This window comes from Pantherophis guttatus, chromosome 2, assembly GCF_059756535.1.
Source record: "Pantherophis guttatus breed Tessera chromosome 2, ASM5975653v1, whole genome shotgun sequence".
Lineage (NCBI taxonomy): Eukaryota > Metazoa > Chordata > Lepidosauria > Squamata > Colubridae > Pantherophis > Pantherophis guttatus.
In genome coordinates this window covers 99,813,620-99,837,174 of record NC_142064.1, presented here as the reverse complement: position 1 = coordinate 99,837,174, position 23,555 = coordinate 99,813,620, and the positions used below count along the sequence as shown (strand labels likewise).

At 35.9% G+C, this 23,555-nt stretch overlaps 2 protein-coding genes across 3 annotated transcripts; one reads left to right on the top strand and one right to left on the bottom strand.

The window, feature by feature from the left end:
* Positions 1–455: 455 nt before the first annotated feature.
* Positions 456–9,723, bottom strand: SARAF (store-operated calcium entry associated regulatory factor). 2 transcript variants are annotated; one of them, XM_034410877.3, is made up of 6 exons: positions 9,347–9,723; positions 8,123–8,301; positions 7,305–7,686; positions 6,788–6,887; positions 5,316–5,452; positions 456–1,649 (listed from the first exon to the last, which is right to left on the bottom strand). In XM_034410877.3, exons 1-6 carry the CDS (start codon positions 9,429–9,431, stop codon positions 1,624–1,626), a joined length of 909 nt encoding a protein of 302 aa, XP_034266768.1. In that variant the 5' UTR covers positions 9,432–9,723; the 3' UTR covers positions 456–1,623. The 2 variants fall into 2 exon arrangements, with proteins under 2 accessions (XP_034266768.1, XP_034266769.1); XM_034410878.3 differs by lacking the exon at positions 9,347–9,723 and adding an exon at positions 8,858–9,209.
* Positions 9,724–13,284: 3,561 nt separating this feature from the next.
* Positions 13,285–22,317, top strand: LEPROTL1 (leptin receptor overlapping transcript like 1). The gene is made up of 4 exons (XM_034410876.3): positions 13,285–13,586; positions 17,352–17,427; positions 18,484–18,670; positions 19,622–22,317. Exons 1-4 carry the CDS (start codon positions 13,571–13,573, stop codon positions 19,736–19,738), a joined length of 396 nt encoding a protein of 131 aa, XP_034266767.1. The 5' UTR covers positions 13,285–13,570; the 3' UTR covers positions 19,739–22,317.
* Positions 22,318–23,555: the final 1,238 nt, after the last annotated feature.

The following is a 23,555-nucleotide window of genomic DNA, read 5'->3' as shown; positions in this document are numbered from 1 at the left end:
TTATGTCTGCTAGAGCCAAAGCTATGTCAGCAGAAAAATTCCAGAGGTTTCCATTGCCTTCCTTAAGTAGATTAGTTTTCAGCATTCGACAACTGTAGAGCAAGATTTACTTGTTCTAAGAAAAAAAAACAGTTTCTGGCGCTATAGTAATATTGTCAGTATAATAATACAAGAAATACCAGCGTTTTGGATTAAATTAATTCAACTATTATGAGAATGTTTCATTATTTGGGGAATTTTTCTATTTATCAAAATGCCCCTGCCTTTTATTACTATATTGTTATGCTTATAATTTTGTCTCTGTGTTGATTCTTTAATGTGATTTTATGCATTTGAATTTCATTAATTTCCTTGTTGAACAATTATGAGTTTCTTTGCATGCCCATTTCATTCGCTCATTGTTTAAATATTTAAAAGTGTTAATGAAGAATTAACATTACAATTCAGCTGTGACATACTTTCAGGCATTATTACTTTATTCTGAAATTTAAATACAAACTTTTGGGACTGCTGTTAATTTCCTCAGCAATTTAATTTTCTACAGGAATGGAAACTAAGAAAATATTCACAAAATGCTAGGAAGAAAGGTTAGAAAGGGGTACATACAAAAGAAAGAGGGGAAAAAATTACATTTAACTGGAAGTAAGCAAGATGCCCAGTAAAGATGAGTCCCCAATGCCTTGTATCATTTATGTCCCATGACAAGAAAGTAATGTTTGATCTAATAAAGAACAATTTTGCACACAAATAAGTATTCTATGTGAATTCCTGACATACCTGAAAATGCATTCTAAGATATCTGTGCCATAGATTCCATCAAATGAGCTGTATGTAGTAAATAACCCCTTAACTAGAAATATATAATCCAATATATACATACTGGAAGCAGATTCCACTGAATCTAATGGAATTACTGTCTAGTTGACTTTTTTCTCTCTCAGGTCTTTCTAAAGAACTATTGTAAAGAAAATAACAGACCTTGATTAGATCAGTCTGTTCAGTCCAGAGAGTACACTATTCCAAATGTTTCCTTCTTTGTTTTTATAATGTATAATAGCTATTATCAGAAAGCCTTAAAACAGGTGTCCTCAACTCCCAGTCCATGGACTGGCACTGGTCCACTCAAACAAGCAAAGCCCGATCTGTGGGATGCAAGCAGCATGCGAAACCATGCTCCCTCTGGTCCGCAGAAAAACCTCTCCCCATGGAACTGGTCCCTGGTGCCCAAAAGATTGGGGGCCGCTGCCTTAGAAAATGGCATTTCCAACTTTTAAAAAATATAATTATTACTGATATTCCTATCTTTAGTCCCCAACAGGTTGGCAAGCTATTATTTCTAGGAGAGATATTCCAATCCATCTGAAAGGCACTAGATTGCAGAAGGCAACCCTATTATCTTCCCTTTTCTATAGAACACAGTTCCGTGTTAGAAATTACTTGAGAAACTTCCCTATTTTGTTAAAAGCTACTGTTCCAAAATAAATTTAGCGACAGTTTTAGAGATGCACAGATACAAATATATACAGTTAAAATTTTATAACTCTAGCAAGCAGGCTAAGACACATTTCAGAATTGCCAAATTGTTGCTTTATTCACTCGCTTAGGTAGAGTGGAAGTCAAACTTCATCTTCTTTTTGTACCTCCAAAACCTAAGAAAAAGAGATGGAGAAAGAGAAAAAAGCTATTATTAATCAATAGCGAATTCTAAAATACTCTGAATAATGAAATAATAAAGGAGATAAATGCATTCAGCTCTGTGAGCTAGTTTACAAAAATATTTAACCAAGGAAGGGGCAAGGCAAATCAGACAGGGCCTTCATTTTTGTATGGTAAGGTCTGATAGCCTGCGTAGGCACTAAGGAATATAGTATAATTTTGCAAGATGGCACAAGTACTCAATCCTTCAATTAAAAATGACTGAAATATGAGATTGCTAAATCTTGCAAGATTTCAGCACTCTAACCCCCAAATTTTTGGAGTTCTTAAGTAAGAATATTTGTGAATTTCCTCTGGGGGGAGGAAATTATTCTTGCTTAAAGCATTTAAGATATGAATGCATTGCTAATCTCTCCTTTATACTATGCAACCAGAAGATTCTACTGCTGTTTTAGAACACAATATAGTTTATCAGATCATCCAGACCCTAATCCTATTTAGCATTATTGGAAATACATCTTTTGTTTAAATGTTATTATCTAGGAAATGGCTCAGTGATTAAAATAAAATGTCTTGCACTGTAATTTATATAAGAGAACAATCGTACATATGTCTACTCAAAACTTAGAGTCCATCTATTTGTAGGTGGAGGAGAATATGATTGCAGACTCAGGATATATCAGCCCTGCCAAAAATACAATCAACACCTGCACTAGTTTGTCAGGTAAACCCCACCCTTTTTTTTCCTACTAGCTGAATTCTTGGGTTTGACTATAATGCCAGGTAATAGAATTCCATTAGGAAAACAGCTATCTGCCACTAGAGGTAGTCCTCAATTTACAACCATTCATTTAGTGACTGTATGAAATAACGACGACTGTAAAAAAATGACTTATGACCATTTTTCACACTTATGACAATTGAAGCATTCCCATGGCCATGTGATCAAAATTTGGGCACTTGGTAGCTGCCATGTATTTATGCACTGTCCCAGGGACATGTGATCACCATCTGTAACCTTCCCAGGTGGCTTCCGACAAGCAAAATCAATGGGGGAGGCCAGATTCTCTTAACAACCTCGTGATTCACTTAACAGTTGCAGTGATTTGCTTAACAACTGTGGCAAAAAGGTTGTAAAATATGGCACAACTCATTTAACAACTCTCTTGCTTAGCAATGGAAATTTTGAGCTTAACTGTGGTCGCAATCGAGGACTTTCTTGAATGGGGAGATGTGCTCAAATCTGAAATCTGGATGAGGCAGAATATGAAATCCCTCTCCTCCAGTAAGTTTTACATGAATGGTTGCAAAATAAACAAATGCAGACCTAAGCATTTGTTTATTATTTACCAAATTTGTAAGCTGACCCAATCTGCATGATTCTGGGTAGTTTAAAAAATACAACAGTAGGAACTATAAAAATGTAAAATATATAATCCATTAAAAAAAAAGTCCAGAGAAAATAATTAACAGCTGAAAGATTCCACAAGGGCTCTAACACACATTCTAACCTAAGGCCTGGAGAGAGAACCAGATTTTTAGGAATCATTAAAACACTGCCAGGATGGGGGCTATGAAAAACCTGCAACACAAGAGTAATAAAAGAAAATATTTTTATTTCAATAAAAGCAAAAATTATAGTAGAAATTTGAGAGAATAGTTTAACTGTAGCAATTATACAAGGGTGAGATCTGCATTCCAAAACTAGCATTCAATAATCTGTAAATAGTTTAACCAAACAAGAAAAATAGTGGATCGGAGCAAATACAAAACTGGAGAAATTGAGCAAACTGCACTAAACAGAAATAAAAACCAACTTCCATATGAATAAACCTTGCCTGCCAACCTTTATATTACCAGAGTTTTCAAAGTTTACGCTTGAATCCTGAAACTAAAATCCCTTTTCTTCAGATAACTGCTCCTCTGAGAACAAAATAAATGTCTTAGTTTCTCTGCCTTGAATCTCATCCTCTTCATTCTTATTGGAAGACACAACGAATACTTTAAAAATCTCCCAGCTAGCTGGCAGGAAATGTAAGAGCCTCCAATTATGAATTGTTTACTGGCCACTCAAAATTGTTAAGTCCTACTAATACACCCCAAGGGGTGGGTTCTAAATTTTTTTACTACCGGTTCTGTGGGTGCAGCTTGGTGGGTGGGTGGGTGGGTAATGTGACTGGGTGGGCGTGGCCAACTTTTTTTTTTTACTTTTAAAAGCATTTTTTCTACAACCTTAAGAGGTTGCAGAAAAAAATGCTTTTAGAAGCCTCTGAAGATCCCAGCTGAGCTGTGCAATCATCAGAGGCTTTTTTTTTTACTTTTAAAAGCATTTTTTCGGCCGAAGAGGTTGTAGAAAAAATGCTTTTAAAAGTAAAAAAAACATAAAGCTTCTGATGAGGTGGGGGGGGGGGGTAAGCAGCGGCGACCTGGCCAGGGATTGGTTCGGGGTTGTGGCCAGCCAATGTTATTACCGGTTCTCCGAACTACTAGAAATTTTTACTACCGGTTCTTGTGAACCGGTGCAAACCGGGAGCTGTCTAAAATTTTGCACTGGGAAATTTCAGGTACTATATACCTGAAAGATCCAATCACAAAAATCAACTTCCAAGCGATCACTGCTTGTTGGAGATGATTGCTTAATGAACCAAGTTCCATTCTCTAACTAGGAGTTCCTAAACTTTTTGCCATCACATCTACTTTGTGTATTCTTAATGTACACACCTCCCCTAAAACTTCAAACATTACAAGGAACACAAATGAACAATAAAAAGAATACCATGAAACTTTGAGAAAAGTGAATTTTTTGAAAAATGTACAATTGAAAGGTTACTCGCATTTCCCTTGGACTCTGCACATCCACAAGGGAGATATACCTCAGTTTGGAAAATCCTGATCTACAAGATGATTTGCGTATCTGTGCAAATCTGCTTCTGAGATATCAAAGAAGCAGTACAGTTTAATTCAGAAATCTTTCTGCTGTTAAACTACTTAATTATTATTCGAGTATGAACTTAAAATCACCCAAAGATCTATTAGTAGATCCTGATCTCCCTTTTACTCATCATTTTTGAAACATGTTACAATTCAACACAGCCTAAAAAATTTAGCAGCAAATAACCCCCTCCCCCCAAAAAACCAGACCATAGTAATGGTAGAGTTTCATCTGAAGAAAGTCATTGTTAACTGATTTTCTTAACAATTAACTAAATATAGGATACTTTTTGAAACTGATATTGTACTCCAGCTGTACACCAAACATCTATATATGGGAATGAATTATGTATTCATATAATAAAGTACTAAAACCGGTTTCATACTATATTTCCATTTCAAAACAAAGAAAAGATTTACAGACCACATGTAGATCCCCTACCACAATGAGAACTAGATATAAGTCTGATTAAAATCAGTGGGAAAAGTTTATTTATTAAATTTATATGCCACCTGTATAATTACCCAGAGTGACTCTGGGCAGCTTACAATGGCATAAAAGCATAAATATAAAAGCATGGAAAACAATTAAATAAAAGAGTATAAACCAAAATTTGCTATCATTAATCCAAATCCAACTCTTTTCAATAGGATTTTTTAAATTGGAAAGTTGCTGATATCGGTCACAGATAACACAAAAATTAAGGACAACATGGCTTATAACTTACCAGAGGTGGCTTTTGTTTCTGACCTGTAAGATGATGAACAGCTATTTGAATTGCCAAATGAACCAGTAAATGGAGGTGGAGCAGATGGACCAGCCCACGTGCTATAATAAGGAGAATACCTGTGATCTGAAGGTGACCTAGAAGAAAATGTTTAGTTTTAGTGTTTTTGCATTTGTACAAAATTAAAATTTTAATAGATGAATAATCTAGAAAAGAAGTAGAAAGCCATTTAAGGCAAAGTTGCTCTTTAGTGATCAGCAAGTAATCATAGAACAAATATGTAAATAATTGGAATATATTCAATTATTCCAACAAACTGAGGATATCTCTTCAGTAAGTTTTAGTTCTATTTCTATTTAAGAAGGAATATTTGCAAGAAACACATTGATTTACCATTAAGGTATGTATTGCTATTAGGAAAAATTTAACAAGATTTTAAATTTTAAAAAATGTGGTCGGAACGTCATACAATTTCAGTACAAAAGTCATACAGCTGCATAATATATGCAAAAAGCTAAAAAAAAACTTTTTAAAAAGTCCATTAAATATAAAAAAGTCAGAATCCAGTGGTTTTGGATGAATATACAGGAGAATTATCAGTGAAGAACTGGGGGGGTTATTAGAGACGGACAACTTTGAAAGTAAGTTATAAAAGCCAAATTCAATGTGGAAAATAAATAGTTAATAAGAAAGACGTGATTATATTTGTATACAGAAATTTTGGAGACAACAAAAGTAAAATATAGAGAAGTGAGAATCTATTTAATAACATAAAAATAACCAAATTAAGCCTTTAATTCTTATATTTATCAAAATACTGACACTCTTCCATTATAACCATTATTATTAAAAGACAAACAAGGGTTTAGAAAAACCTGTGATTTGAAAAATAGGTACTACTGAAGTAGTGACCTTAAAATTGACATCTGTTTATATCTTTGTTCTCTGGAAACTGCTGCTGGTATTTTTAACTGCTGCTTGTATTTTTACAGGAGTTTCTTCCCTAATGATGCAATATTAAGCAACTACAGGGCATAACTGTAAGTGTATTGCATGAGTCAATGACAGCTGTTTTATTTTACAAATCAATCCATTTATCACCATTTACTGCTGGATTCTGAATTCCATGTATTCTGACAAACAACCTGCTTCTTCAGTGTTTTTCATTTATTCTAAAAAAAATCCCTAGAGATATCTAACAATTGGACAACTATTAAAAAACTTTAATAGGCAAAAAAATTCTTATCCTAAAATAAGGATGCTAGGTCACCAATTCACCTTTGTATCTGGCATTACTCATTAATGCTGACTGCAGCAGTGATGAGTGGGATAACTATTTCTCAAAACATTCATACTCTATTGTTTTTTAAAAAATCAAAATGTAAATTAGTATGAAAGAAAAAATATTTTTCTTTGGGAGAAGCAATTCCCTTTCTGTCAATTAGGATTGTTGCACGAGAAGACAAAATTACCTTCGGTTGCCAAACAAGTATCCAAGAAGTCCTCCGGCACCTAATCCAGTCCAGAAACCTGGCCCTGAATTGGAATCATAGCTGGACCCACTAGCAGCTCCTTAATTTAAATAAAATTATATCGATTTAGATCAAATAATCGTTGTGATCAGCAAATAATTGAAGAGTCTTACAAGCTTTAAATCAAACATTGCTGTATAATGCTATGGAACTATTGATTTTACTGGAGAAACAGACCATAGGCTATCACTTTTAATCCCCTTATAAAAGGTATATTTCCTAAACTTTAGACTAAAGGACCAACTCAGAAACACAAGAAGTTCTTATTTTAATCGTTTTAATTTCTGCCAACTATATAAACAAGAGCATAGGCTAGACATGACACAAAATTCTGTAGGAAATTCAGTGACCCGATTAACAATTATAATTAACAATGAATGAACTTCCTAGAATTTGAAAAGTAGATTACCTATCAATGTTACTAATAAATGTTTTTGTTGTGACATAAGAGATTTACCTGTGTAATTTGATTTAAATCCTGTTGGAGGTGGGCTTTGATAACTTTGCCCATAGGATCCTGAATGTACATCATCATTAGGGAAATTATGTTGTCGGTTATCACAGAGGAATAGCTTGTAGATGCCAAAAACAAATACAATGAATAATATTACCAGGATCACTCCAAATCCGGAACCAAATGACTCATGAGAAGTTGCAGAATAATAGGTCCCAGAAAAGGTGTTAGCTTTTTGCTGTCCTTCCTTAGTTAACTCTAATGTGTATTCCAAGCCACAGGATCCTTTTAAAATGAAAGGGTCATCTGGGTAATCGTAGCCTTCACAGCTTACTTCAATTTTTCCAAAGCGATATGAAACATCCAAATGTGCTTTACATTCCCACTGCAAATAAAAGAGAATTATTTTTCTACAATAAAATATATAACAAAATTGAACATTGACTTAAAATGGGTATGTTTTTAGTAATTTTATTAAAATACAATACAACCTTTTCACCAAAAAGTTCTAATTAAACTTATAAGTAAGCTTTAAAACTCTTAATAGAGCTTGAAAGAATGCACATGAAAATACTGCCGGACAAGAATGTTAAATGACAAACTTGTTAAAGTTGTTTAGAAGGAATATGGATTTACTTTAATTTTTTCTCCTGTTGGCAATGTTGCAGCCCCACTCATTGCATCCTCCTGGAGTTTAACAGTTTTGCCTTGATGTATATAATTGTTCTTCTATCTTCAAAAGCCAGCCATTTAATTAATTTTACATTTATACAAATACACTCTACAAGATAAAATATTTTCCTTCATACAAAGAAATATACCTGCACATCGTAGCCGTCCCAACCTTTGTTGTAACACTGAACAACCTCAGGGGTATATGATGTACATCCAGCGGAGCCTCCGGTACATTGCAACTGGGGCACTGGAGATGTTCTCCGATAATTTGTGTATTTTCCCCGATACAGTGTCAGGGCTTGGACCTCCCGCAATAGGACTCTCTCTGACAGAATATAAGTTATGTAATAGATTTAGAAACACTATGCAAGATAATAAATACATATTTTAGGATTTTGCGAGTTTATTAATGCCAATAAAGAAATTCTCAGAATAAATCTTGTTAGGTTGTATATTTGGATTATATAGAAGTAGTAATCTCAAAAGGTGCTTTAATAAAGAATATATCTAAGATTAATGTTAACATCTATGCTCTCTAATTTTGCTTTATTTGTTCACCAATTATCCCATTTTATCAAGTAGTCAACCACAAGTTTTCAGAACTTCACAAGCAATACATAGGTACCTCTCCCTGTTTCTTTAGTATATAATATTCAAGAATTTGTGAGCAAAGAGCTTCAATTTGCTCCCCAATGTCCTATGCAATTATTTAGGAAAACATCCTCAATAGTGACTGGATTCCCACAAATCATGGTTTCTTTCAAATCTATTTTACAGAATAAACCACAAGAACAGTATTGGCGAAACCCTAAATCACTTTTTACACCATCCCAGTGACCATATTTACACATTGCACTAGGTCAAGCTCACATCATTCACACCTGTTATAACCTGTGATAAACCCATTGATTCTGGGAAGCACACAACAGAGTACAAATAAAAACAAAAAGGCAGACGTCAGTTGATCAACATCTCCTGCAATGGTGACCTGAAACATTTAATTCTGTTAAAAACCCGTTGCAGGGTGGGGGAGGTGTTTACGGATGAATGGGACCTCTGAACCCAACCAGTGTCGTCGAAGAAACCTGCCGCGTTTGGTTACGACTGACAATTGCTACAAATGGCTTCTTAAATGTCTTCCTAATAAGGCCGACGCCCGTCAGTACATCGCATAAAAAGCCGCGCGGGGACTCAGGAAATGGCCCTCACTCCCCCAGAAAAGATGCTGTTTCCGGGGCGAAAACCCTCTGAACCAGAGACACCAGCGTCAAGTCACTGACGCGGAGGGCCACGACTCCTCCCCGACCGTCGTGAACCGAGAGGCAGGTTTCCTAAAGGGGAAAGCCCGATGAACCCGTTCCTCGCCTTACCCGGCTGCTCCCAGCCCATCGCTAAAGACGTTGCCGTCAGCACCACCAACAGCGGCAAAAGCAGCCGCTCCACAGACGCCTCCATTTTAGCCCTTTGACTGAGAAACGAAGCGCCAGCGCTCCAGCCTTTTCCGCCTATGGCAACGGGCCTCGAGGCTCCGCCCCTCGCCGACACTGATTGGCTCTTCGGATTGCCTTTCTAAAGGCAAGCGATCGTTTCGTCAGCTGGCGATAAAGCCCGGCGGCGCCATCTCCAGAGAGGCGGAGTTCGGTCGCTTGAGTGTCTACTGAACGGAAGGAAATCTTCTCGGGACAATGGAATGGTAGGAGGGCCTCGCTCTCATCCAGCCGTCCTATTGGCTCACGGGCGCCGCGCAGGAAAGTCAGCATAACAAAACAATCTATGTACGCTCAGAACAACCAATGGAGTTGTTAATGGATGATTAGCGTCGGTTTGTCCTCTTCCGGTGAAGACTCATCGGCAGCAAAGAATGACTTTGACTTCAGAGTATTGTACGCCGCTCAGAGTCGCTACTGGTGGGATGGGCGATTGTATAAATAAACAAATAAATCTGTGTTGCGCTTCTGAAAACAAGCTCGTTTTTCTAAGAGTATTCTAGGTTGTTCTCTGTACACAAACAAGAAAATCTTTCCACTTCTTAAATTACCAAATGCTTTGTGGCAGAAAAATTAGCCACAACCAGAGTCAAGAATAAGATTTCAATTGCTAAATAGGTAGGAAAAATCGATCTTGTACTTGTTTAACAGCCGCCCGATTTCAGTTTGTTGAATGAACAAAAGCTGTATACTTTGAAATGCTTCCTATCATGTAATAGATTACTTCTGAGTGAAAGAACATTGCATTTTAAATCATATTTCTTATATATATTGCAATCTTTATAATCACTCCAATTCCAACGTCTGACCAGGATACAAAAAAGTGCAAAAGACAAAACCAAAGTTAATTATAATTAGTTAACAGCTAATTATAATTAAAAGCCATTAGTGAACATCATTGTTGCCCTTAAAATTAAACCTAGGACTATGTGGGATCAGATTATTGCTGTTTTTAATCTGAGGTATGCATATTCCCTTGCAACTAGTGTAAGCATAATTGAGCTTTTTGGACTTCTGAAAAAATAAAGATCTTTCTAGCACAAATGCAGGTCCACTTATCACCCAGGCCTGATGTTATGAGTTGAAAGACTGACTAGTCACTAGTCCAAAGGCAGATTTCATGACTAACAATGTGGGACTAGAACTCACAGTCACCTGATTTTTAGCCTAGTGCCTTAGCCACTAGGCCAAACTGATTGAAAACTGGGATAATCATTAAATGAAAGCAAGAAGTTAGAATTTTCTGAATTTGTTTGCTGACATCTAGTTATCTGAAAGTTTCTATCCCAGACCTCATAGCCCTAGTAAACGTTTTGAAACTTTCTATCATAAGAACTGTGCTTACCTTAAAAAAAAAAAAAGTGGATAAATTTCAAAGAACATTTTAACCAGGTTTGCTGCTTGATGTGTCCTCTGAAGCTGAAATGGAAACTATTTGGATTAAAATGACAGTTATCCAAGTTTTTTAATTTGTGTGTCATGCAAACTCTGCTACTATGACTTGAAATGTAATAATGTAGTTATTGCAAGCAGAAAATTCAGTTCACATAAGAGGGAACCAGGGATGAAATCCAGCAGGTTCTGACAGGTTCTGGAGAACCAGTAGCAGAAATTCTGAGCGGTTCAGGGAACCAGTAGTGGAAATTTTTAGTAGTTCGGAGAACTGGTAAATACCACCTCTGGCTGGCCCCAGAGTGGGGTGGGAATGGAGATTGCGCAATATCCTTTCCCCAGGAGTGGAAAGGGAATGGAGATTTTGCAGTATTCTTCCTCTGGAGTGGGGAGGGAATGGAGATTTTGCAGTATCCTCCTGCCACGCCTGCCAAGCCATGCCCACCAAGTCACACCCACAGAACCGGTAGTAAAAATATTTGGATTTCACCACTGGAGGGAACTGATTCTTTTAAAAATAGATATGATATATATAGCCTTCCAATTTAGTCCCATGGTATGTATTTTTGTTTTGCTTAAAATTTTTCAATACATGCATAGTTTTAAGGCTTCGCAGTAGATGTTACAAAGCTGGGTTTGAAACTCTTAAAAATAAATAACTATATCTTCACTGTTTATTTTACTCTAAATTATGAGTTATACCATTTATATGCTGATCTCTGTTACAAAGTAAGAATTTGGGATTATCCTTAGAAATGAAATGAAGAGAAATTTAGGTTGATAAATGATCTTTATATAATAGAATTAAATGATGGGTTTGTTGCCATTGTGGTGCACATCACCAATTTGGATGGATTTCAAAGGGGATCAAACGTACTAATGAAAGACTGTAATATTTAATTTTTGCCCTACTTTTAGTTTAATCAACTTAAGGTACAGCATACAAACCTAATGTTCCTGCCTTTTTATGTTTTGCGAAATAGCCATCTGTGAGGTTGGTTGAGCAGAGAAAAAGAGACTGCCCCAAAAACACTACACACCCATGACAATTGGTTATTAAAATGTTCACTGTTTGGGGCATCCATGAATGACAATTATTACTTGTGAGCTTCATGAATGCATCTGGCCATGTTTTGTGTGACACAGAATGGTAAAGTAGGTGGACTACAGAGTTCTTATATTTTTTTCAAAATTGCTCTCCTTTAGTCACAATGATTTTCAGTATTTTACTATTTCGAGTCATATATTTACATAACATTGATAACACTTTCTCAAAACAAATCTTAATATTTTCTTAGCAGTTATTTCTGAACATAATTACAACACTTAGATAATTTATTAAAATATGAAAATTATTTCTGTATACTGAATCTGTATAGATAACTCCCCAGATTTTGTGCTTTCTAGACCAATTAGAATCAGTAAAGAAGAATAAGCAGTATTCTAAATAATTGCTGAATCTGGAACTTTCTAGATAAAATAGATATGTGTGCTTGTACAATTAATCAGGCTTTCAGAACAGACAAAAATATTAGTTTGGGAAGATTAACAGAAGTAATTAAAATAATTCTGGTGTCATCTTGTGTCTGCAAACAAGGTAAGCAGGTGGATCTACCATAACTTCTATTTAACGATATCTGGCTGTTAATTGTGCTAATTCATTGTTTTGCAATAAAAAAGCAGGAAAAAAAACCTTTAACCATTCAGGCTGTTTATAAAATGACTGCAACTATACAAGTGCATTAATATATAGCAAATCACTGATGAAATCACTCTTACAGTTCAATAATAGTAAATAAACTTTCCACAACTATTTTGGGATAAATTTGTCTCTATAGTCAAGATTCAGTAAAATTTAAAGACCTAATTAACTTTTTATTGAAATAAAAAGCCTTTAATGTTAACAAAGATTGAAAGAAAGAGAAGACAACCAGGACTCTTACAGTGTCAATGAGTGATCCATTGGAAGCCTTGAAAGAACAAGTTAAGAGACAGATCTTCATGAAGCAAATTTACGTGGTCACTAAGACTTGAAAATGACTTGATGGCACATAATCAATCATCAATGGATCTTCCTTCATTTTTTAGTTTTTTTTCTCCCCATGTTTTGTTTTAATCATGGTAAAGTAAATAGGTTTTTGTCCCAAAGGTGCTTTTTCAAAAGGGAACTGGACTTTGTTTTTCTTTGAAGATGTTTCACTTCTCATCCAAGAAGCTTCTTCAGCTTTGACAGGATAGTGGGGAATGGAAGGATTTATATTCCTTGCAGACAGCTGGTCATTTGCATCCTGCTTTGAGCTGAAGAAGCTTCTTGGATGTGAAGTGAAACGTCTTCAGAGAAAAAACCAGAAAGTCCAGTTGCCTCTTGAAAAAGCACCTTTGGGACAACCATGACCTGGATGACTGAGAATCTCCATAGATAAATAGGTTCTTGTTGCGACTTTTATTGCCGAGTGAAGGCGGCAGCAACTAGACCCGTCCGCTACTGTCCCAATATTTTTCTTCTGTTTTGGAAAACAGCTCTTCCCTGGGGAAGGAAAACAGGACACAAACATGAAGCTTTGCCTTATGTTCCGAAGTTACGTCCGCCGCTTCGGAGATCGCGATTCGTCGGAAGTATTGCCCGTGTCTCGAGCGCGCACTTCCGGGGCTTGTCTTCCTTCCCCTTGGTGTTGGTTGGGAGCGGCCTGGGCGAAGTAATACTGTAGCAGCACCATGGCCGGCATCAAAGGTAGCCTTGTTGGGTTGATTTCGGGGAAGGGCACGGGGAGGAGGGGAGCTACTTGGGGACCGGATCCCCCCACCCAGATCAGGCCGTTGGTGGAGGGGAGGGACGTCGCCCCCACCCTGACGATGACGCACGCCGGCAATGTAGGGGGGGAGCGCTGCGTTTCCATGACAACGCAGCCTGCCCCTGTGCAATGGCTGCGCCGCTGAGGTTTGAAAGAGGGCCTGTGGAGAGCCCCCTATTGTCTCCTTTTCCCTACCTCTGCTCGATCAGACACAGGGCTCGGCGCTGCTTGACTAGGCAACCGCCGCAGGGCAGCCTTGAAAAGCACAGTGAGGCCTGTGTTTTTCACTGGACTCAACTTTCAGGCTATTAGGTCTAGGATGGCAGCTCTAGATGGCCGTGTTGCACATAAAATATACGTGATTATTAGTCCTGGCGGCTTGCATAAAACTTCCGGCTGCAGAGATCTATGAGTGCTCAGATAGCGGCATACAGGAAGGGTGTCTTAGTTGATGGGCGGAAATTAGGACAGGAATGAAATCTTAGGCTCCACGAGACTTCACTAAATTCATGCTCTCCAGCAATATTCGAGTGCGGTCCCCGTTCTTCATCTGTCTGAATGTAGATCCTTATGTACTCATTCTTGCAGCATTCTTAAGATGAAACTGATTTTTAGTGGAATAAGCCTGACAGGAAGAGAATAAAGTCCTGACACAGTAGATCAATGCAATGCATATTAATCTTTGTGAAATAGACTTAATACCACTACTCTTGTAGAGTTTTTCACCATTCAGAAGTCTCTAATAATACTAAATAAGTACTGTATGTATATGTTGGAACTGCATATCTTTTACAGATCGGTTTGATAGAAATATCTATTTTGTATTAAAAACGAGTAAAAAGACAGCACTACTGTACATTTAATAACTATATATATGTGCATGTGTGTATATGTATGTATGTATGTATACAGATGTTGAACCTTTATCTTTGTTTGATGTGTTTCAATCATTAACCATATCTATGAATACCCATAGCAGTATTTGTGGGTATTTTATATTTTTATTTTCCATGCATGCATGGAAAAAGGCTGAAATATGTATGCTCCATAGCAATTTAGGGGGATATTACAAGGAGGACCATAAAAATAACAATGTGACAAGTTGAGGTGCTATTTATAATAGTAATAATAAAGTTTGGTTAGTGTACGTGGCAGAACCTGAAGATAGCAGAATGGAACAGAAAGAATTGGAGAAAATCACAAAATACTGAAACCTGCAAATCAAAATAAAACGACTGTGACAAAAGAAAGTAAAATGCCAATAGTAATACATAATAATGAAATCCCAAAACAACCAGAGCACCACTTGAACAAGGGCAGCTTTATACTTGGAACACCTTGCATCCTGCTATGATACCTTTAACATAATCAGACATCAACATCTACGTATCTCAGGCCCATGTGAAGTACTTGGTAGGTGAATAAAAATGCCAAATCCAGTCTAAACACCTGGCTGACTGTGCAACCAACCATAATAAAATATACAGTATGGAAGCTGCCATGTCTTCAACTGGTTTTGATCTTCATATACATTGGGTTCTTCCCAAGAACCTAGGATGTTGTAATGTATTGGCATCCTATATGTGCAGTTCCAAGCAGCATGGCTTATTGTAATTGACAGGTGGAAATTTTGTTAGTGCACAAATTTACCAAGTCCTGGCAAAGAGTTTTTGATATGGCATCCAGTCTGTCGATAACTACTAAATATTTATACCATAATGTTTCAATTTTCAGATCTTGATACTTTGTGATCTTCTCCAGTTCTTTGTCTTCTACTATCCCCTGATATTGCCACATCAATTATCCACATTTTCCGCTTTTCAACAACAGTTATATCTGGTGGGTTATGAGCCTATTATTATATATACACAACAACATGAAATCACAGCTGCCAATTTTTTAGCTGGGTTTTCATATACATCATCATTATGGTTGATTGCACAGTCAGCCAGATGTTGAGGCTGGATTTGGCTTTTTTATCCACTTTATTGAATCCTATTCAAGAATTTGTGATAGGCAAATCTATCTATCTATCTATCTATCTATCTATCTATCTATCTATCTATCTATCTATCTACCTACCTACCTACCTACCTACCTACCTACCTACCTACCTACCTAGCTACCTACCTAGCTATCTACCTGTTTGATGCCATTAAAGGTATTGTTATTATTATGGTTTGTCACACAGTCGCCCAGATGTTTAGACTGGATTTGGCATTTTTATCCACCTATTTATCCCTTCCCAAGGACTTATATAAGCATATATTGTTTATTATTATTTATATACCAATAAGCTACTTCACTGAATTATAAAGATAATTGAAGTAATGCCTGTAAAATCATCTTATCGGGCAGTGTTTCCTGTCATATGTTTATTGTTCAAAGAGAAAAAGGCTGTTTTGGCAAAAGAACTTTAGTCAGGAGTGACATAATAGTACCAGGCAAAACTTGCTAGAGACCAGTTTCAAAGCTGGTGGGAATTGGATGCTGAGTGGGTGGAAATACATCAGACATTTGAATGAGCATACTTTGGCAAAAAAAATCTTTTTTTAACCAATGTGAGAGCCAGTTTGGTCTAGTGATTAAGGCACCAGGCTAGAAACCAGGAGACCGTGTGTTCTAGTCCTGCCTTACACATGAAAGCTGGTTGTGTGACTGAGCCAGTGACTCTCTCTCAGCCCAGCCCAACTTACAGGATTGTTATGGGGAAAATTGGAAGAAGAAGGAGAAACATTAAAGTAAAACTGGTCATAAATATTTGATTATCGAACAGCAAGGTTACAGTTAATGTGACTAAAACATAATACTGTCCTTACCTCAGAGATTAGTCACATAAATGTTAGTGGCTCCAAGATCTTGCTTCCTCTATAAATTCATAAAGGCAATTCAGTTTTTCTCAATATACCATGACCTCCTATCTTTATAACAGCAATACAAAGATGATTCAGGTATTTTCTATAAAGTCTTTTTAACATCAGTGAAAAGTTTTTTTTAAATTTTCCTGTGTTCACGATACTTAATGCAATATCAGTTAATACACTATTAATGTCCTGACTTTCCTCTTGAAAATCTGCAGCAATAATACCGTGTTTCTCCGAAAAAAAGACCCTGTGTTATATATTTTTGAACCCTGAAATAAGCGCTTGGCCTTATTGCCATGCACTCAAAAGCCCAATTGGGCTTATTATCAGGGGATGTCTTATTTTGGGGGAAACACAGTATAAATAATTGTAAAACCTGTGGCAACTTGGCAGAAAGAGACAAATTAAAAAAAGGAATAGTCAGAAAATCAGTTATCAATAGCAGTGCCATATAGTTACAAAGCATAAACATGCATATATAAATATATATATAAGCTCTTTTTCATTTTATGGAATCATTACATATATGAACATAAATGTAATATAGAAAATTTATAATATAATTTATAAAAATTTATAATGTATAAATTAATATATATATTTCTAAATTAAGATAAGGGTATTTTACATTGAATGTTTCACATTTCCTCCAAGTTCATTGGAGTTTTATGGTAAAAATATAAGTGTTCTGTATTTTAATTATGCACAATAGTTGAACAAGAAGTAATTCGTTCAAAAACAGAAACAAAATATTGATTTCTCTCTTTCCTATATTTAGTGTTTATTGAAGCAAAACCATACAGTTTTGTAACTGACAAGGGTTTACATCTGCCTTTACAGCTTTAATCAGCTTATCTTTTGGAGGAGCTGTTGGACTAATGTTCCTGATGCTTGGTTGTGCCCTTCCAGATTACAGGTATCACACAATATTTCCTTGTTTCTTCTTGCAGTTTATAAAATTAAATAAACAGAGAATACCTGTGCTGATTTCAGTAAAGGTCCAGCAGCCCTCTAATGCTGGGAGAGAGTAAAAGAAAGCAATTTTTCCAAGCTAAGAATAGCCATTTTAAACATTCTATGAAATTGTTTTGTTTTGTTTGTGTTTACTGCTTTTCAGCCTAAAGTAAAGTAATACCTTGGTACTCATAATTAATTGGCTCTGAGAGGCACTATGAATACCAAACAAATTTTCCCATAAGGAATAATGTAGTGAATCACAAGGCAGCTGACACCGAAAGTTCTAGCTTGTGCGTTGAGTACCAAACAAATGATGAGTACCAGGACAAAATGTTCACATCAAAATGCATTGAATACCAAATTCAGTAAGTTTCAAAGCAGTTGAGTATCAAGGTACCATGTATCTTCCAGGTTGGCATGTAACAAACACATCTTTTCAAGACTTACAATAAAAGTGACAACAGAATTTCAGTCTGTTTTATAATTTTCAGCCTGATTTATATTCAGATGGAAGTATTTGGAAGTACAATATTTTATTCCTACTACTTTTAATTAATCACTTCTCCTGTTCTGATTGAGGGACACTTAAAGGATTATCTTCTGATTAGATTTCAGGCTAACACAATGTATTACACTTGCCTGCCAAAATCTGTCTATTCAATTTCTTGTTTGTGCTCTCTGTACAGTACTACCTGGGGATTCTTCACCTATGGAGAACCTATTCCAAAAAGCTACTACAACTTGATTAGCAATATAGGTGGAGAGTCCTGTCCCTAGCCATCTGTTACATACGTCATGCTGTGTATTGTCTTTGTGTGGCATTTTCGACTGTCATAAGAAAAAGTATTTTTAAAATTGGACAAAACAAGATAACACCTTTTCTCCACATACACACATATACACACCCAATGGGAAAATAGATAAAATATTTACATAAGAGTAGTATGATTTTTGAAGCAAATATAAGTGAAAGAATATCTATAAAATAAAAACACGCCTTTTTATTTACTTTCAGCAAATATTGGCCACTGTTTGTTTTGTTCTTCTACACCCTCTCTCCAATTCCATACTGCATAGCAAGAAGAGTTGTTGAAGATACAGATGCTACAAGTAATGCTTGCAAGGAACTTGCCATATTTCTTACAACAGGCATTGTTGTTTCAGCATTTGGACTTCCAATTGTATTTGCCAGAGCAGAACTGGTTAGTAATTCCTTCTTTTTAGCAGTTTTCCTTTAATGTTTGATACTTGCTTTCAGAATAAGATACAGAAGTCTGTGGAGATTCTCAGTCATCAAGGTCACAGTTGTCTCAAAGGGTTTTTTTTCCCCAAAAGGCAACTGAACTGTTTTTTTCTTGAGGAAGACATTTCACTTCTCATTAAAGATGCTTCATTGATCCAGAACTGATGAAGCTTCTTGGATGAGAAACAAAACGTCTTTCTCAAAGACAAAACAGTCCAGCTGCCTTTTGAAAAAAACACCTTTGAGACAAGATGCAGAAGCCTTCAAAGCACAAGTTAACAAGATATTGTTAACACATGCAAACTGTCATTAAGCTAGCGAGCCTGGTGGCGCAGCAGACTAAAGCACTGTTATTAACAGTTATTAACATCAGCTGCCTGCAATTACTGCAAGTTCAAATCTCACCAGGCTCAAGGTTGACTCAGCCTTCCATCCTTTCTAAGGTAGGTAAAATGAGGACCCAGATTGTGGGGGCAATAAGCTGACTTTTTATAAAAATATACAAAAGTATGAAGGCTATTGCTTAACACATTGTAAGCCGCCCTGAGTCTCCGGAGAAGGGCAACATATACATTATTATTTTTTTTAAAAAAAAAGCATTGTGATGGGGAAAAAAACCTTGAAAGTTCCCCAGATTAACATTTTATATATCCTTTGATACATAACATTCAGTCACTGGATGTTGGGCACCACCTGGTAAAAATAGTTTGAGGGTATTGAAATTCAGAGGGTACCAAGTTGTTTGCCTTCCACTAGGCAACTAAGTCTAAGTGTTAACAAATACTGTAATTTAAAAATTGCATTAAATAGAACTACTTTGTGAAAGGATGGTGTTTTCCCCATTCACTGAGCAATTAATGCATGTTGTATTTTTTTGTGTATGTAAAACTTGTCTTTCCTTTTTCCATAGATTAAGTGGGGTGCCTGCGCACTTGTCCTCACAGGAAACACAGTCATATTTGCTACCATCCTAGGGTTTTTCTTGGTTTTTGGCAGCAATGATGATTTCAGCTGGCAACAGTGGTGAAAAGAGTTGGAGTGAGAACTATCTACATCTCATGTCATTCAGTGGCCATCAAGAAAGAATGGGCAATAAAGTGAATGTACTGTTTTCACAGAGGGGATCTGGGGTAGGACACTTGGTAGCCACTTTTCTTTTTTCACAAAGAACATTAACATTTTGCTTGATTTACAGGTAAATATTTTTAACAGGTTGATACTGTTTTATTTTAATACTTTATTTTGATGTGAGAACAGAATGCTTAAATGTGATGTTTAAAATGTATCTTTTTTAAAGAACATGACAGCGGTGTATAAATATAAAGTCAAACTTTTCACCATTGATTATTTTAAAACTAATGTGTGGTTGTGAAACCACATAAGAATGAAAAAACCAAGAATGGCCCAATCCAGTCAAAAGTATGAAAATTTTGACTGGGTCATAGGCACGGGTTTGGAAGTAGCTTCTGAATTCAGCAAAGATTATGGTTATGCAGAGAATTGTACATATGGCCTGTTGATTTTAATCAGAGAATTATTCAGTACTCTAATTCTTCTCTGAAAATAAGTATAATTCTGGAAAGCTGAAGTGTGCCCTTCAAGAGCAGTGAAGCATTTGTTGTGGGATTTTGGAAAAGAACTGAAAAGAATAGCATTCACAGCAGCTGGCTGGTAGGTTTTTTTATTATGTACGTGACTGAAAATGTTCTATTTCCATTAATTCCATTTAAATGAGAATGAGCAAACTTTTGATGATAATGGAATATCTAAGTGTTCATTACTTTAAAAGTTTGTCCAACGTACAAATATTTTGACAGTTTTTATTTTTGATTATCTGAAGGGGGGGAGATGGAATTTTAATTTTTCTTGAGTAGAAGACAGAACATTTAATGTTCATTTTAAAGCCTTTCTGAAAACTCTGTATTTATGTATTGTGTGATTCAACATTCTATATCAATTGTTTTTTATGTTTTACCAAAGGAAAGTGTAACGAAATTACTGAGTATAGTTATAACCAGCAGAAGGAAACCCTGCACCAGGCATGTGGAAATAAGTGGTCCTGCTCCTTTACTATTCACTTGTACTTATTACCATAAAGTATAAAAAGATAATTTCTGCTCCCGTTTTTTACTTTGTACATGGTATAAAAAGATTTTTCAAATGTAGATAAACATTTCCACTGTAGATAAACATTTACCTGGAAGACTAATTACTGCATACATATATAGTCAGAGTTTGGCTGCATTGCAAATCTTTGACTATGAACATTTTATAGTAATTCTGTTGATGTTTTAGTTTATGCACTAATGTATTAAATGTTAGATCAAAAGTGTAGTTCTGTTAAAATATAACACATGTAATTTGCAATATTGAATATCTGTTCCATGCCACTTGGGTTTTTTTGTTTCTATTAACCATAAATTACCATGTTTTGTAGATATAATTATTTTGTAGTCATGCTTTCCTGGTAACTCCTTAATAAGATACCCAAGTGTCTCTGTCTATGCTTGCATGTCATTTTATGCAAACTAGGCAATATTTGATATAATCACTTAAACATAGTTCTTTTTTTAAAACAATGCTGTTGACATAGTCCTCTCCACTATCAGCCCAGTCCAGAGTGCCTTGTCTCCTCTCTCCTTGGCTGCTCAGTAGATGTACGTGTTTCACAATGTGTCAGATCCATGGTGTAAGAGACAGGTGAATTCATGTAAAGGTACTGTGCACAGATGTCCAATTACAAATAGTGCTTGGGGCACAGCAATACTTGGCTTGACGAGAAAGGAGGGAAGACGACAATTTGCTGATCTCTTTCTACTGACAGAACTCCGACCGGAGAAGTAGAATTAAATCATGGCCTATGTTTGCAGACTTCATAAGATAAAGTGAATGTTACACAGACTGTAGTAGTTATCAGTGCGGCATTATATAAAAACACAAGGATTCATATGCCCCTCTTTTAAAACTATATGATACAGATTTCAGATAGAGAATGAACTCTAAAGCCCGATAATTATTACAGTTTTATCTGTACTGTATTGAATCTTCAAAAATATTTTTTCCTGCAACTTAAAGACAGAAAATGGGCATGTACAAGTGTACCTTGCAAAACCTGCAGTTATTTACATCCCGGTCCAACTTTTAAATGTCTGAACCATAACAGTCTTAGGAACCATGTGCAACTTCTGCTGCATAATACTAAGATTGATGCAGTCACATCCCTGAAACTCCCTGCACTGCACTGATGGTGGACTAGTCTTAGCCATCATATAGACAGATGTGAATTCATTTTGTGATTTCCCCCCCCCCCCAATCCTGTATTGTATCAAGATGGGTTCTCATTTTTTCTGTAATACTCTTGCTTTATGATGACAGGCTACTCTTCAAGAGTGCCTACTCTATTATATTTTATAGTAATGTTTGTCGTCTTAATAATTTTGGGCAGCATTGTGGGTACAGAGCCTATTAGACATTACTGCTGCCTCCAATTATCAGGTGTTAAGATATTTGAGACATATGTCTTTTCCCATGTAATATGCACTGAGAAGCATTGCCATCCTACAGGCAGAAATTTTGATGAAAAAACAATAAACGATTTAAATATCAGATGGTTTTGGATTTTTAATTAACATCTCTTAGCAATAAGTTTTTTTATAAGAAACTGCTTCATTCTTTAGCAAAAAGGAATTTATTTAAGATTACTATTGATCTTATATGTGGCTTTTGACATATTCTATGTATTGTATTATATGTACCGGTAAATATAATGCTACATTGAATAATTCAAATTCTGCTACCACTGTGTGGCATATTAGTCAGATTTGAAATAGCATTTGTAAAGATCACTAGCATTTCCTTTAAGTTTAATTTTTTAAAAAACAAAACTGAGAAAACACTGAGGTGTTTTAAGTGGAAATTGATATAGAAATGTTTAAATTAATAAAGAAACAAAAAATTGCTGTAATGAGCCATTTAAACCTAAGGTAGTGAAAAAAGGAATGAAATACAACTTATCTCTTATCTGAACAATGTCCCACTACTACTTTTGGCAAGAATACTTCCTAATGCAGATAAAAATGGAGGGGGAAAAAGCCAACATGCAAACAACCCTGGTAATTTTAATTTTACTATTTTTATATAATGTTTTTTCCTTGTTCCAATAAACAAGAGGCTCTGTTGTGTGCTAGAGTATCATATTTCATTCAGAAGTGCAAATTGCTTCTGAAATTTTAAATTGCTCTTGAGATTCCATAGCATTCTTACCAAAAGTATCTCAATAGAAGCTTCACCAGTTTAGACATTACTGGATATATTCTTTTAAATTACAGATTAACCAAAACACCTTTTACAATAAGAAAGAGAGCTTCCAGTCTAAAGATGATGGTATGTATCTCAAAATCCAGGTTTGGAAGGAATAGTTTTGACAGAATTTGTAGATCGGGTTACTTTGTAGCATAATAGTTTGGTACTAGAATTGGAGGTGGAATTACAACAATAAGACTTTTCTTAAAAAAACAACCTGATGTCTGACTGCATGCAGTACTTTTGGGAGCATGGATTCTATTAATTAAATATCCAACTTGCTTCCTAATATGCTCCCTAAGTGGGTGGCCCTACATTTTCTGTTTGGCTAATTACTAATACTAATTTCCGGGAACTCAATAAAATATAATTTTCTAATGCACTTGGGAACTTGGTCCTGTTGGATGAGAAGCTCCTTACACACTGTAGAAAACCAGATATGTTGCTTGGGTTACTTGGGAGTAATGACATAGGACAATAATTATAGTACTAATCTATTGGACTGAGCCCAAATTGGAATCCAGTTGGAAATGGACTCTTCT

Bases quoted from the DNA above. Each gene is read 5' to 3' on its own strand.
- SARAF (XM_034410877.3), bottom strand. From the start codon at position 9,431: ATGGAGGCGTCTGTGGAGCGGCTGCTTTTGCCGCTGTTGGTGGTGCTG. The intron at 8,302-9,346 runs GTAAGGCGAGGA...ATATTCTGTCAG, and splicing joins GATGGGCTGGGAGCAGCCGG to AGAGAGTCCTATTGCGGGAG. The intron at 6,888-7,304 runs GTAAATCTCTTA...ATTTAAATTAAG, and splicing joins ATTTAAATCAAATTACACAG to GAGCTGCTAGTGGGTCCAGC.
- LEPROTL1 (XM_034410876.3), top strand. The intron at 17,428-18,483 runs GTATCACACAAT...ATTTACTTTCAG, and splicing joins TGTGCCCTTCCAGATTACAG to CAAATATTGGCCACTGTTTG. The intron at 18,671-19,621 runs GTTAGTAATTCC...CTTTTTCCATAG, and splicing joins TATTTGCCAGAGCAGAACTG to ATTAAGTGGGGTGCCTGCGC.